Genomic DNA, 14679 nt, shown 5'->3' on the forward strand with positions numbered 1-14679 from the left:
CGCCCTAATACAGGGTGTAACTCAGGATCAGTACAGGATAAGTAATGTAATGTATGTACACAGAGTCTCCACCAGCAGAATAGTGAGTGCAGCTCTGGAGTAAAATACAAGATGTAACTCATGAGCAGTACAAGATAATTAATGCCTGCATTTTTACACAGTTTGCAATAATCTGTTACCTTTCTTGTACATTTAATATACCGGTACTTCTTTCTGCAGGAGGAGGCAAAAATGATGAAGGATGGAAACGTTTTCAGGGTTGTTCAGTCCAATTGTTGGGATCCAGAAGTGCGGTTAAAAGAGATGGATCAGTCAGGTAAAGGGAAAGTCTTGTGTATTTAATTTCAGTGTCATTAATTAGATGTTTGTCTATACAAGTGAAATAATGGCCCTGCCACGAGGTATAGATTTTCTCCAAACTTTGCGTCATTTCCTCCTATGCCACATAATAAATGTGGCCTAAACTATTTCTCCTTTGGAATCACTTTTCTGTACAAGAAAAGTTGCACGTTTTACCGCTAAAATGTCACATATTATCACTTGCAACATTTTAGCTCAAAAACCTGGCTTACACTGATGACCAATGAGTTTATTATTTTCTATTTTAAAAACTTTCCTGGGGTTGCCATATAAAAGGCACACACTTCCTTCCTGTATTGTCTGTAAAGACAGTCCAGCAGGGTGTGTGTGCTTTATGGCATCGGCAATCATTAGGAGTCTATGGACAGAAAAATGTCAATAGACTAATAAAGTCAATAGGAAGTGACAAGGGAGTGACTGCGGAGCTGCATATCCTGCCTTACCTAGGCCTCCTGCAGTATAACACAGCTGTCATTGAATACCCATCTTCTAGCGATAATGAGATTACTTTGCTGACCCTCTAATGATCATGAGATGACGCTGCTGAACCTGCCCAAATCTACACAGCCTATTGTGTTTCAAGATATTATGATATTATAACATAAAAAAATAAGTTTTATAATAAAGACCTAATAAATACTATGTAATTTATGATTATACATCCCCTTTAAGGTCTGCTAAAAACTCCATCATCTTTTAACAAATTATTGACCATAAAAAAGAAATATTTCTAGTTAAACCCTATGGTCAGCATAAGTATGATCACCTTGGTCCCCATAGAGTCACATTTCCAGCAGTACATGAGGTAAATGAGCAGGTCGTCCCTGGTGTCTGGGTCAGTCGTTTCACCAGGGCTCAAAGGACAGGGGCTATTGTTGGTGTGCTCTTCTCCTCCCCGCAAACATGGTTTGGGCATGTCCTAGGGGGCACATTAATTTTAACATTTATTCTCTGTAGGATAAAATACGATTCTTTCTCTTGGACAGGTGTGACTGTACAAGCTCTGTCCACTGTCCCAGTAATGTTCAGCTATTGGGTAAGTCTTACAATGCTATTCACAAAAAATCTGGATATTTGTGGGGTTGTTCAGTTTTGACAACGTCTTTTTGTTAGATGTGTCCCTGATGATAAGCTGACCACAGGGTGTCCTGCTGCTGGAACAACCAGCAATCCGCTGTGGGGCCAATAACCAGCTGTGGCAGCAAGTGTTCAATTCCTCTGCAGCACCCCCACAGGCGAAATAAAGCATTGCATGGTGCTGTTAAGGATCTGCCAGGCACAGCTTCTGTATCCACGCCCATAGGTAATCAGTCTGCACCTGCTTCTATGTCTGTGAGACTGACTCCATCTTCCACCACTCAGGATGGCAGGCTTAGGAGTGGGAGAGCCTATCACAGCCTGGCCAGACGGAGCCCTCTGTCTATTTATACCTGCCTTTCCTGTTCCTCCTTGCTTGTGATTCTTCTCTGTTGGTTTCCTGGCCCTGCTGCAGCTTCTTGAACTACTTGTCGCTGCTTCGTATTTACCCTGGCTTACTGACTACTCTTCTGCTCTGCGTTTGGTACCTCGTACACTCCTGGTTTGACTCGGCTTGTTCACTACTCTCCTGCTCTGCGTTTGGCACCTCGTACTCTCCTGGTTTGACTCAGCTAGTTTACTATTCTTGTTGCTCACGGTGTTGCCATGGGCAACTGCCCCGTTTCCCTTTGTTCTGTGTTTCCTTGTCCGGTTGTCTGTCGTGCACTTACTGAGTGTAGGGACCGTCGCCCAGTTGTACCCCGTCGCCTAGGGCGGGTCGTTGCAAGTAGGCAGGGATTGAGTGGCGGGTAGATTAGGGCTCACTTGTCTGTTTCCCTATCCCTGTCATTACAGGTGCCCATTGAAATCAACAGGCTGTCAGTGAAATGCATCATCGTGATTGGGTCCTCCAGAGGGAGAAATGATCTTTGTAGCCACTCTCTGCCCTGGTTGATTGAAAAGGGTCCTAATAGGATTTTTTAAACCTGACAACCTTTTAAGAAGGCAAAACCATGGTTTTTAACTATCAGTACAACCACCGTCTGAGATCTCAAACTTTGTTTATACAGTATAGGGTTTCCCGGTTATAACAAAGAAAAGTTCTTGAATTTACTCATGCGCCTTTTTGTTTTAATTCGGCACCATTTTCAAGATCTCTGCTTGCTGTCAGTGACTAGGAACCTTTATTGTTTACCTTTCAATGGGACCTACAAAGGAAACCTACCGAGTCCGTATAAATAAACCATTGGAGCTAGGATATAATTTTTAGCTGCTGATGTACCTTAAAGAAGAAGCAATCTTTTTAATATGATAGGCTTTGTGGAAAAGAATGTTAATTTCATGACACTGTGATCTCTCTTACCAGGCAAAGCCGCAAGACACCTTAGACCTGTCCCGTTACCTAAATGATGACTTGGCAGCTGTGGTCAGGAAGCATCCAAAGAGATTTGTTGGGCTTGGAACATTGCCGATGCAAAGTCCAGAGCTGGCAGTGCAAGAAATGCATCGTTGTGTGGAAGAACTGGGGTTCCCAGGGGTTCAGATTGGCTCTCATGTTAATCAGTGGGAACTTGACTCAACAGAACTCTACCCTGTTTATGCAGTAAGTAGTCCTTCAACTAATAAGAAACATAAGCATTTAGTTGGTTGCTGTTAGAACCAGTCAACAGCTTGTCGACAGACACACCCCTAACAGCTTAGTTAACCTTCTATAATGAAATTCTCCCTGTTGTACTGCATTCTGGGAGGGTAAGTTTTACTTCTTCCAAATTACTGCACAGTGCTTGGCATAAAGACATGCAATAACCAGAGCCAGTAGGGAATATAATGAGCTCAGAAACCAGTGAATTAATTTCCAAAGTTGGTCAATTTTTAGGTCAATTACTATGTCTTGCTGCCATGATGTCACACACCACTAGCTCAAAAGTATGGCCTTTTACACCGGCCGATAATTGGCCGATGCAGCGAACGATGATCACTGTGACATCGTTGATCGGTGCTCGTTTGCTCCTTTCACACGGAGCTATGGATGGGGACGAGTGGTTGTTACTCTGATCGCTCGTCCCCGTACATTATTACATGTCGGCAGCGCGTCTCTCTGTTTACACATGTGCTGCCGACAACGATAATATTTAACTTTTTTTAAACGATACGACCAGCAGATGATCCAGCGTTTGCTCATTCATCTGCGGATCGCTGCCCTGTTTACACAGGGCAATTATCGGCAACAAGCGTTATATGAACGCTTGTCTGCCCGATAATCGTCCTGTGTAAAACCCCCTTATGCCTCATACTGATCTGTGTAAACACCAATCCTGGCTAATGCCTTGATTCGGCCAGGATTGTACAAAAGTGGTTGATATATAATATGCATATGGATTTTACAGAGGGACCTTTCCTCCACAGAGGGACTGTATTGATGTAGATCCTGCGATACCCAGGGAAAGAACAAGCCAGACGGCAGAATTCACCTACAGCACTCCCCTCTCTAGCTGGGGGTTGATACCCCATATAACATTTAGGAACCAGTGTGGAACCAAGCAAAATGGGTTCAGGAGCGTAGTCAAGCACACGAGTGCTCAGACGGGTCAGACAGATTTAGGTATACAGACGAGTAAATGTGAGTGTAGTCAGACGAACCAAGGTTCAGGTAATGGTGGTCAGGCAGATCCAGGTAAGCAGACCAGACTAGTGTAATATACAACAATAACTGGCACTGAGGCCAGTGCATTAACGCTTTAAATCTGCCGCCCTTCATTCTGATTGGCCACGTGGTCATGCACTCTGGCGGCTGGAATGGAAGAAGAGATGGTGCTGGAGCGCTGAGAGGTGAGTACATTCAGATACAGACCCTCCCTCTATTAACCAGATCGGAGGGCCGCTGAAAAGTGTGGCTGAATGCCACTTATAAACGCTGCAGAGAAATATGGACCCCAGTGCAGGTGTTATCAGGGGGGTTTTAGCTGCTGTACCCACAGTGATCAGCTGATCGCCAGTGGGTTGTATTTAGAAAAGGGATTGTCCAAATGGGCCAACCCTTTTAAAAATAAAGAATTGGTGACATTTTTAATGGCCCACAGTCTCAAAACTTAAGCCATATACTGTAATGCCCACGGCCGCTGTCCGCCGGCATCCCCCTCTTACTGGCAGCCGCGACCGCTGGACTGTGCATCCGCGCCCGCATTTCCCTTCCCACGAACACTGGCGCGCTCTGCCTCCTCTCCCAGACTGTCCCGTAGGGTGCGCATGCGTGGCCGTTCTTGAAGGGCCAGCGCGCACCAGTAAAATTGCCCCCACCCTATCCCTGCACACCCTGGTCCTTTTAAGTAACTCTGCCCCTTTCCCCAGTGCCTGAGCAAAGTTGTACAAACTTAGTGTTATCCTGCGAAGGTTCCGTATCCTGCAACCTGAGTCTGTTACCTATTGGTATCCTGTATTCGTGACTATCTTGTATCTTAAATCCTGTGTCCGTGACCAGTCCTGCAGCCTGCTCCCAGAGACCGGGGAGGTTGCTTAGACACTGTACCTTTTACAGACCAGACAACTACAAACATTGCAGTACCCCCATTCTACCCGCAGGGGTCACACTTGATAAATGTTTTCTACAAAGATACTGCAACATCGACTACTGTATATTCATCCACATAGCAACAGCAACATCTAGTGGCTACAAATGCTGCTTACTACTAGGAAATATGCCGCAAGCCAAGCAATGATTTACAAAGTCACAGACTACGACAGTTCTGACAAATATTTATCGTTATCTGTCTATATCTGTTTCAGGCTGCTGAAGAATTAAATTGTTCCATTTTTGTCCACCCCTGGGACATGCACATGGATGGGAGGATGTCGAAATACTGGCTTCCCTGGCTGGTGGGTTAGTATTTGTAGTTATTGGGTCTTTTGATTATTTCAAGTCTTCGACAAAATACATAAAGGCTGCGCTTTCCAATACAGAGGTACATTGCAAATATGGAAGCCTATGGGAGACATTTACCACTGTATGTCTATACAGCGATGTATGTCCGGTGCTTCCATTGGAGTTATACATTGGAGAATCCCCGTGAAGTATTAATCCGATAAAAAGCTTAAATGTCAGGACTCCGTTCAGGGGTTCCGTCTGAGCTTTCCGTCAGGGGAACCCATGAACGGAATCCGGACTGAAACAAATGGAAACCATAGGTTCGCATCCCCATTGATTTAAATGGTGACGGATCCGGTGCAAATGGTTTACGTTTGGCACCGTTGTGTAAGGGTTCCGTCGGTTTGATGGAATTAATACCGTAGTCGACTGCGCTATTCACATTACTCATTCATATCAATTGGCCGTCCGTGTAATTCACATATATGCTCTTTGTCGCAGCTCTCCAGTTTGACTAAGAGATGGGGGTCCTGAACAGGGGTCCCCCCCCCCTATTAGTTCAGAATTCCTTAGCAGGGTAATTGAAAATATGTTTTAGAAGCCAAACAGCCTCTTTAAGGGAGGGGACGCACGTAGCGTAAACACTGCGGATTATCCACAACGGATTCCATTGTGGAAAATCCACAGCTCATTACAGTAGCAGCAGAGTGGGTGAGATTCAAACAAATCTCATCCACACGCTGCGGAACAAATAGGCAAACGTTGTGTTTTTTGTGGCGGAAAAGCTGCGATTCCGCCCGAAAAAAATATAAAAATATATAATTTAAAAATAATAAAAAGGTTCCATGCAACGCGACCCTCTGTCTTGAATTCAGCACGGTCTCTGGGATGACGTTTCATCCCATGTAACTGCTGCAGCCAATCAAAGGCTGCAGCGGTCACATGGGCTGCAGCTTCATCCCATGAGACCGGGCTGTACACAGAGCAGAGGGACGCGTCGCTATGAGAACGCAGAACGGGGAATTAACTTATTTTTTCTAGCAGTATTTCCGAAGCGGAGATTCTCCCCGAAAAACTGGACCACAATTTGGTGCGGTTTTTCGGGTGGAATTTCCTGCTGCTTCCAGGACAAGTATGCTGTATACTTTTACACAGTATATACCCCCTGTGTGCACTCACGCTAAAGGCATTGTCCAGGATTAGAAAACATGGCTAATTTCTTCCAAAAACAGTGGCACACCTTTTCACAGGTTGTGTTTGGTATTGCAGCTTAGTCCCCTTTAATTCCATAAAGCTGACCTGCAATACCAGACACAACCCATGGACAGGTGTGGCGCTAGAAATCAGAATTTTTTCTAATCCTGGACACCCCCTTTAACAGCAGAGGTTATGGAGCAATTCAAAGCAGACATGCACCTCTGTATACCTGTACAGAGGGCTCAAGGTACCCCAGCTCTGCCTCATACCTCATGTTGTAGGTCTGGGTTAGGTTACGAGACTCCGATTTTTAATCCCTGGGCTGATGTTAGAATCGGAATGACATGTTATGTTCAGTAAACAAGCTTTTTGTATAGACTGTTATAAGAAATAGAAATATAGGAATCTCTGATGAGAATATAACTTTACTCTGTGCTGCTTTGTTAGGAATGCCAGCGGAGACGACTACTGCCATATGCTGTATGATTATGGGCGGGATATTCGCAAAGTTCCCAAAACTTAGAGTCTGCTTTGCTCATGGAGGTAGGTCACCTGGTTATGACATGTTCCCTTATGGCTCTCAAAGTCGGACCATGTCCTAATAGGCTGTTGGGGTATGATCAACTGGCTGTCAGGACATGATGGGTGTTGTAGTTTTGCAACAGCTAGAGAGCCACTGCTATACTGCAGAGTAGATGGTGGGACCAGGTAAGGCTGCTGCCTACTATACATCCAGTGATAAGATAGGAGGAGGATTTCAGACTACCTGAGGCTCCCATTAGACAATGCAGCTAAGCTGGAGTCACTGAGCATTTCTGTGCCCTCATGTAGCAGAGCTAAAAGAATAGCAGTAGGCATCACCCAATGGTTGCGACATATAGTGTTATGACCGCTACGAGACATGTGCTTCAACTCATTGTGTGTGTTTTGCAGGTGGAGCCTTCCCATTCACAGTTGGTCGCATTAATCATGGCTTCAATGTGCGCCCTGATCTCTGCGCTATTAACAATACAATCCCTCCTCAGAAGTACCTTGGTTCTTTTTACACAGACTCTTTGGTACACGATCCTCAGGCATTAGAACTCCTTGTGGACATAATAGGAGAGGTAAGTTATCTGGAGACTGGAGGACATCTTTGGCTTTAGTCACACGGCCGTATTACAGCTCCACATGAATGCTGTATATTAAGCGCCAAAGAAGGGATTGGGCCCTGTGAGGGGGATGCAGTGCCGGGATCTATATATGCAGCTGGCTTATGGAGCCGTAATACAACGCCTTCTCATGTGTTATACAGGTGAGTGGAAGTGCAGCTGCAAGTTCACACGTGGCAATACTGGAGCAGCACAAAGCAACAACACTGCTGCACCACAAAAAAATGCAACAGATCCTGCATGTTGCATGTCCCTGAAAATCTCTGGGAAACCAGAATGGTGGTACCTCATGGTTCTCAAACCTCAAGTTTTTTTCCAAGTTGAAGTCAATAGGAGAAAAATGCCATGCAAACGCCAGGAGTTGTAAAGTCCACAGCATGCCTTAAAGGTTTAGTTCACCTTTGCTCTAGCAGCTCCATGGTTACAGACTACAAACAAACACTGTGTGTAGTCTGATCCTGCAGTCATGTATTCCTCCTATTCTTTTTGCTAACCTACTCCTGAGGCATCTGTGGTCAGAGCAGGTTAGGAACTCTTCACATCGCATTTCTGAACTACGTTTATTGTATACGTCGGGAAAGCTACTGACGTACACAATAAATGTGTCCATAAGGCTCCAATAGCCCGACTGAGGCCAAGAGAGTGTCCTTTTGGCCTCCGTCGATCTGGTATGCATCAGTATACCTTTTTTTAATTTTTTGAGGGAGCCCACAAAAAAAAGTATACTGCACTGTTTACGTTTTTTTGACATGGGAGCCTATGGGTGCCACTGTTAGGCATTCGTCACAGGTATACATTAAACGTATACGTAGGGGAGGTTCCCGGGACCGGAGTCCCCAGAAAGAGAATCAGGTAGCACTCTGAAAAAGAGATTCCGGCCCAGGGGAAGCTCCTGACATCACTGTCCATGATGGTGCGTTTCCAGGGCTGGGGTCCCAGGGCAGAACGCTGCTTTCTGTGCTTGGTGACCCTGGAATTGTAAAGCTTCATTAGCGTCGGAATCCCTGACCAAAGCACTTCCAATGTTCTGGGCGATGACTCCATCATTGTAAAGTTCCTGATCTCACTGTGCATGGGCAGTGATGTCAGGAGGTTACCTGGGCACGGGACTTCAGGTATCGCTCTGCCCTGGGGGTTCGGGTGACGTATTCCACTCTATGCCTATACAGCGGAAAACGTTGCAAACCTCCTTAGAAATTTTTAAGCAGATTCCTTTCCTAAGAAATCACAGTTTGCACAGGGAGAGGGGGGAGAAGACAGGCTAGAGAGAAGTGAGGGGGAGAGTGCAGCTTTAGGGCATGACCACACGTGGCGGATTTCCTCCGCAACTGTCCGCATCAATGCCGCACAGAATCTGCGTTGCAGATTCTGCTGCGGATCTGCACAAAATGTGCAGTAAATTGATGCGGACTAGCTGCTGCGGACTGCGGGAAAAGTGCTTCCCTTCTCCCTATCAGTGCAGGATAGAGAGAAGGGACAGCACTTTCCCTAGTGAAAGTAAACGAATTTAATACTTACCGGCCGTTGTCTTGGTGACGCGTCCCTCTTTCGGCATCCAGCCCGACCTCCCTGGATGACGCGGCAGTCCATGTGACCGCTGCAGCCTGTGCTTGGCCTGTGATTGGCTGCAGCCGTCACTTAGACTGAAACGTCATCCTGGGAGGCCGGACTGGAGACAGAAGCAGGGAGTTCTCGGTAAGTATGAACTTATATTTTTTTACAGGTTGCTGTATATTGTGATCGGTAGTCACTATCCAGGGTGCAGAAACAGTTACTGCCGATCGCTTAACTCTTTCAGCACCCTGGACAGTGACTATTTACAGACGTCTCCTAGCAACGCTCCCGTCATTACGGGAGCCCCATTGACTTCCTCAGTCTGGCTGTAGACCTAGAAATACATAGGTCCAGCCAGAATGAAGAAATGTCATGGCAAAAAAGCAAGACGCATCCGCAGCACACATAACATGTGCATGACAGCTGCGGACTTCATTGCGGAACTTAGAATCTCCATTGAAGTCAATGGAGAAATTCCGCCATGAGTCCGCCACTGCTCCGCAACAGACAGAGCATGCTGCGGACACCAAATTCCGCTCCGCAGCCTATGCTCCGCAGCGGAATTTTACGCCTCGTCTAAACGAACACTGCTAAATTAAAGTGTAAGTCAATGGACAAACGGCTCCGCTGCGGATTAACGCTGCGGAGTGTCCGCAGCGGAATTTAAGTGAAATTCCGCCACGTGTGAACCCAGCCTTACAGAGAACACCAACTGGGCTCACAGCTTGAAACTCCACAAGCAGAAGAAGCAATATAGAAATCGGCCAACAACCTACTTAAACCTCTCCAGGTAAAAAGATCGCCCGCTCTATGTCATCTAAAAAAAGAGAAATATATATTTATTTTTATTTATCACTTTCAGGACAAAGTGCTGCTGGGAACTGACTATCCCTTCCCCCTTGGTGAAAATAAACCTGGACTTCTAATTGAGTCAATGGAAAACTTTGATAAAAATCTAAAGGTAAAGGATTTTACTCAAATATATTTACTACTGATCTCCTAACCTTTTGTTATTCTAAATGTCCCACCATGCCTCAGAGTGAAGCTCACGTCATATTCCATTATAATGGGAATAGCTTTCGCCTGTGCTCATTGTCCTCTGCTGGGTAAAGAACTTTAGGGTTAATGCACACAATGCAGATTACGTGCAGTTTTGCCGCACGTATTTGCGTGCGGCAGAACCGCAGTGCAATACGGTACCAGCATAGTCAATAAGATTCCAGGGAATCTCGTGTCCATGCTGCGGTAATTTTCGGGACATAAATTAACCCGCTGTGCGTATTTTCGAAACCGTGGCATGTCAATTTATCCCGCTTGCGAATTCTATCTCCCTAGTTATAGAGAAATATGCAGCAAAACCTGCAGCATGAAAACGCTGCGATTTACGCAGCAAAACATAAAAAAACGCATCTGAAAAACCCTTAAAAAACGCACCAACATGTGCATGTAGCGTACAGGGAGATTATCAAAACTGGTGCAAAAGAAAATTGATCGGGGATTCCACTCCAGGAGAAGCCCCTGTCGTCTGTGTCCATTTATGGACAGAGACATCGAGCGCTCCGTCCAGGAGCGGAATCCCCGGCCACACGGGAATTCCGCTCCTTCAGGGAGCTACAGTGGCAGGAGTAGGCAGCAGAGCAGGACGATACCTCCCTGCTCTGCTATAGTGGCGTCGCTAGCAGCGCCGCCGTCCTTGGTCGGGGTCCGTCCCGACGGCGGCACGGGCGCCAACATGTCCAGTGTCGCAGCTAGCAGCCGCTATGGCTTCTACAGCGGTAGTGACGCCACTGAGTGAAGAAGCGCCCAGGCGAAAAAACAGCTGGTGAGTTGCCGGGCCCGGGCACTTCTGGAACAAGCAGGGGATGGGAGCCAGCCCAGCGCCGCCTACCACCTTCTGGAGGGATGCATCCTGTGCAATGGCACAGGTCGGACACCCCTGAGGCCGGCCCTGGGTATGACAGATTTTCATATGGCCATATTCGAACACATTATAATTCAGAAGGATCTGTCTTAGGAATGCAGTTCCCACAGCATATTTTGTCAGACAGATTTTGAGGCAGATTTTCAAATGGCAGCATTTTTAAACGCTTTTTTTTTTTTTTTTTAAGGGTGTTCTCTTTGTATTGATGGACATGAAGAAACCGCAGCAAAAAAACGCTATTAACGAGCGCCACTTTTCTTTCTGCCTCCCATTAATTTCAATTGAAGGTCAGAGGTGGAAACTACTCCAAGAAAGACCAGGCCGCTTTTTTTTTCCGAGAATGGTCAAAAGGGGAAAATAAAAGGCCTTTGCCTCCCATTAAAATAAATGAGGGGCGATTTTGGGCACTTTTTGTAACTGATTCTGGCGTTGTTTCTGCGTCAAAATCAGCGTGAAAAAAACGTTGTTTGAACAGACCCTTAGAATGACTGTAAGCAGGCAAAACTTGGGACAACCTTCTCAACCATGTCAGGTGGCAAAACAGGAAAGCACAGTCTTAGGCCGGATTCAGACGAGCGTGTCCATTATGCGTCCGCAAAAAACGGACCGTATTTAATGCATTTCACTTCCATGTGCATCAGTGTTCGTTATGTGTGCCACATTTGCATATTTAGAAAACTGCTCATAATTTTTAAAATAATAAAAGTTTTTTTTAAAACAAATCACACTGTAGTTATCAGCATCATAGCGAATATTAGATTAGTTAGGAGATAGGGAATTAATAAACGGGTGACAGATCCTCTTTGAAACCTAGTAAGGGCGTATCAATATTTTAGGTGGGATATATACACTTTATTATTATTATTATTATTGTTGTTGCTGCGATTATTATTATAACAATTCATGTATTTACATTTTTTGTGGGGTTTTTTTCCAGGACAAGCTTTTGGCTGAAAATGCTCTAAATTTTCTTGGACTTGACAGAACAAAATTTGAATGACAGAATTCTGCTCGGGAACACGGACGCCTTCTTACCTGGCGGTTCACCACAACTCATATACATAACTCAGTAGATTTACCTGCAGTCCTATGGGAAACAAACACAGCTAACAAAATATCATGATAAATTGTAGCAGACCTAGCTCTGCTACATCATAAAAACCTTGCGTACTTGCTGATGTCGAGCACGATGCCTACGGCTATGAAACCAGCGCAGAGCCTGAGCATTGCCTGAAGGCTTCTTTTCCTGCCGCAAATCACAAGTTTCTTACTGTTTGGTAAACAACGTTAAGTGGGAAACCAGAAATGACAATGAGGAGATAACACTGAGTGGGTGTTTGCAAGAAACCAATAAAAAATATGTAAATTTAGATTTGTCTAACATTTATAAGACCAACTTTACAATTTAGATCATTAAAGAGGTTGTCTAATGAAGATAAACCCTTTTAAAGATTGAGCAGCGATCAGCAGATCACCATGGGTCTGACTGTTCTACAACCCCTTCGCCACCCTCCCAGCGATCGGCCGTTATCCCTGGGGAAGCCAGTGATTTCTGTCAAATGAATGGCGTCCATGTAATTCATGAATGCGCCAAGTGTGCCAGAGCGGGGACCCCCCTCTATGACGTCCATATGCCCTAAATGTATCAGTCTAGATAATGCTCTGTGAGATAAACACATCAGCAGCGGCTGCATACCGTACACCTCAGGTAATTTGTTACAATGTATCAGTCTAGACTGGATACGATTGTATCCACTTAGCTGAGAACCTTTCTAGCTAAGAGTGTTCTCATTCACTGACAGCAAACACATATCTTGAAAATGTTGAGGAATTGAAACAAAACTTAAATTAGAAAGTTGAAGAACTTTTTATTTATACAACGATTAAGCTTAATTGATAGATTACCGATAAATGTCTTCACGGTTCTGTTAAACACTATTGTCCTGTTTCCATCCGGCTTCCATTGCCTCGGACACTTGGAATAGTGTAGTCTATTTCATTCTCCTTTATTGTATGCTTGCACATCTAAAACTAGTCCTGAGAAACAAAATCTTATCAAGAATCCCTCATGAATAGACGCTGCCTTACTGACTATGTCATATTAGCACAACTACAACGGGTCATCTGCATAAGAAAAGCCCTTGTGTAATGTGTCATAGGGGTCAGCACTGAGCAGACTCCGGGGCGGTGACACCTTGAAGTAGAATTACCAGTTCCAAAAATTTCCCACTTCGAATTTGACGAAAAGACATCAGAAACCACATATTGATCAATGCATGGCCGAAAAATGGCGCTTTTACATCGGAATATATGGTCCATGAAATGCAATGCACTTTTTCGATCTAAGGGCTTGTCCACACGTAACGGAATTGCTGCAGAAAACTTCTGCTGCAATTCCGCAGAAACTAGCAAGATTTCCGCTGCGGAAAAACCGCACCATTTCCTGTTTTTACGGCAGGAAATGGTGCAGATTTTGCTGCGTTTTTCTCAATATTGGGGGATGGCGACATCTCCTCTGAAATCGCAGCAATTCTGGCCACTTTCCGCAGCAGGAATTAACATGCTGCGGTCCTAAAAATACGTACACAGCGTGTGGGTGAGATTTGTTAAATCTCACCCATGTTGCTGCTGCGTATTTTCCATCCGCAATTCCGCTACATGTGGACAAGCGACCGACAACTCTGGAACTGAAATGTATGTCTCATCTCATTACCAAACTAATGGCGCAAATGTATGATGAACTCGCGTCGTAGTAAAGACTCCAGCTCAGGTTTAAATTAAAGGTAAAGTCCAGTATTGTAATAAATCGTCCTAACCCCCCATCATTATACTTCTCTTCTCTTCCAGACAAATCTAACCCATTTAATTCAATAGTCTGATCTGTTTCCAGCCACCATATTGTTGGGTTTCCCATAGCAGGAAGCGTGTCATTACTTGGCGCCTGGCTCAGCTCTAGGGAGAAAGACACATGACTGTATGGCAATAAATGTACAGAATCTACAAGGGGCAGAGCGACCACTTGGTAGCTGCAGAGATCTCAGGGCAATAGGGATCTGTGGTAGTCACTCAGGGCGTGCGTGGACTGTTGCTATGCAACCACTCCATGCACCCAGAAGAGACAGCAATGGCTTCAGACATCCTGATATCAGGGAAGAATTCACATGGAACTTCCTTTTAAATGCACAATATTTATCACAGATGCAGCTATTTTCTGCAGCTCCATTGTTTTTCGTGGCATTTCAGCCAAAGATGTAATGATTTCGCTGACCATGCCCAGAAATGATAATCATCACAATGATGGTACTTCAAGGGTATGTTCACATTTGAAACCAAATTTTTTTTTTTTTTTTGCACCTACCATTTTGGGTTTACAGCTCCTTTGCAGACCTATGTGTTATCATGTTACCAGACTACAAACCAACCCTGTGTAGTCTGATCCTGCAGTCATGTGTCACTCCCTTTCCTCTTAGGCCTCATGCACATGACCGTAGTGGTTGGCACGAACTGGCCGCGGAGTGTCATCCGCGGGCCGTCCGCAACCACAGACCGTGCAACCTCAAGATGTGTATTGTCTTCAATGAGCCCGGTCTGCAATTGCGGATCATATAATGACATGT

At 45.1% G+C, this 14679-nt stretch overlaps 1 protein-coding gene across 1 annotated transcript in view; it reads left to right on the forward strand.

Moving 5' to 3' along the window:
- Window positions 1-12432, forward strand: part of ACMSD (aminocarboxymuconate semialdehyde decarboxylase) — a 33870-nt gene extending 21438 nt beyond the window's left edge. Inside the window, exons 3-10 of the mRNA XM_075829194.1 lie at window positions 220-316; window positions 1347-1396; window positions 2744-2980; window positions 5161-5254; window positions 6884-6979; window positions 7370-7542; window positions 10004-10102; window positions 12000-12432. Of these exons, the coding sequence (XP_075685309.1) occupies window positions 220-316; window positions 1347-1396; window positions 2744-2980; window positions 5161-5254; window positions 6884-6979; window positions 7370-7542; window positions 10004-10102; window positions 12000-12062 (909 nt within the window). The 3' untranslated portion in view covers window positions 12063-12432. The remainder of the gene's footprint in view (window positions 1-219; window positions 317-1346; window positions 1397-2743; window positions 2981-5160; window positions 5255-6883; window positions 6980-7369; window positions 7543-10003; window positions 10103-11999) is intronic.
- Window positions 12433-14679: the final 2247 nt, after the last annotated feature.

Source organism: Rhinoderma darwinii, chromosome 6, assembly GCF_050947455.1.
Source record: "Rhinoderma darwinii isolate aRhiDar2 chromosome 6, aRhiDar2.hap1, whole genome shotgun sequence".
Lineage (NCBI taxonomy): Eukaryota > Metazoa > Chordata > Amphibia > Anura > Rhinodermatidae > Rhinoderma > Rhinoderma darwinii.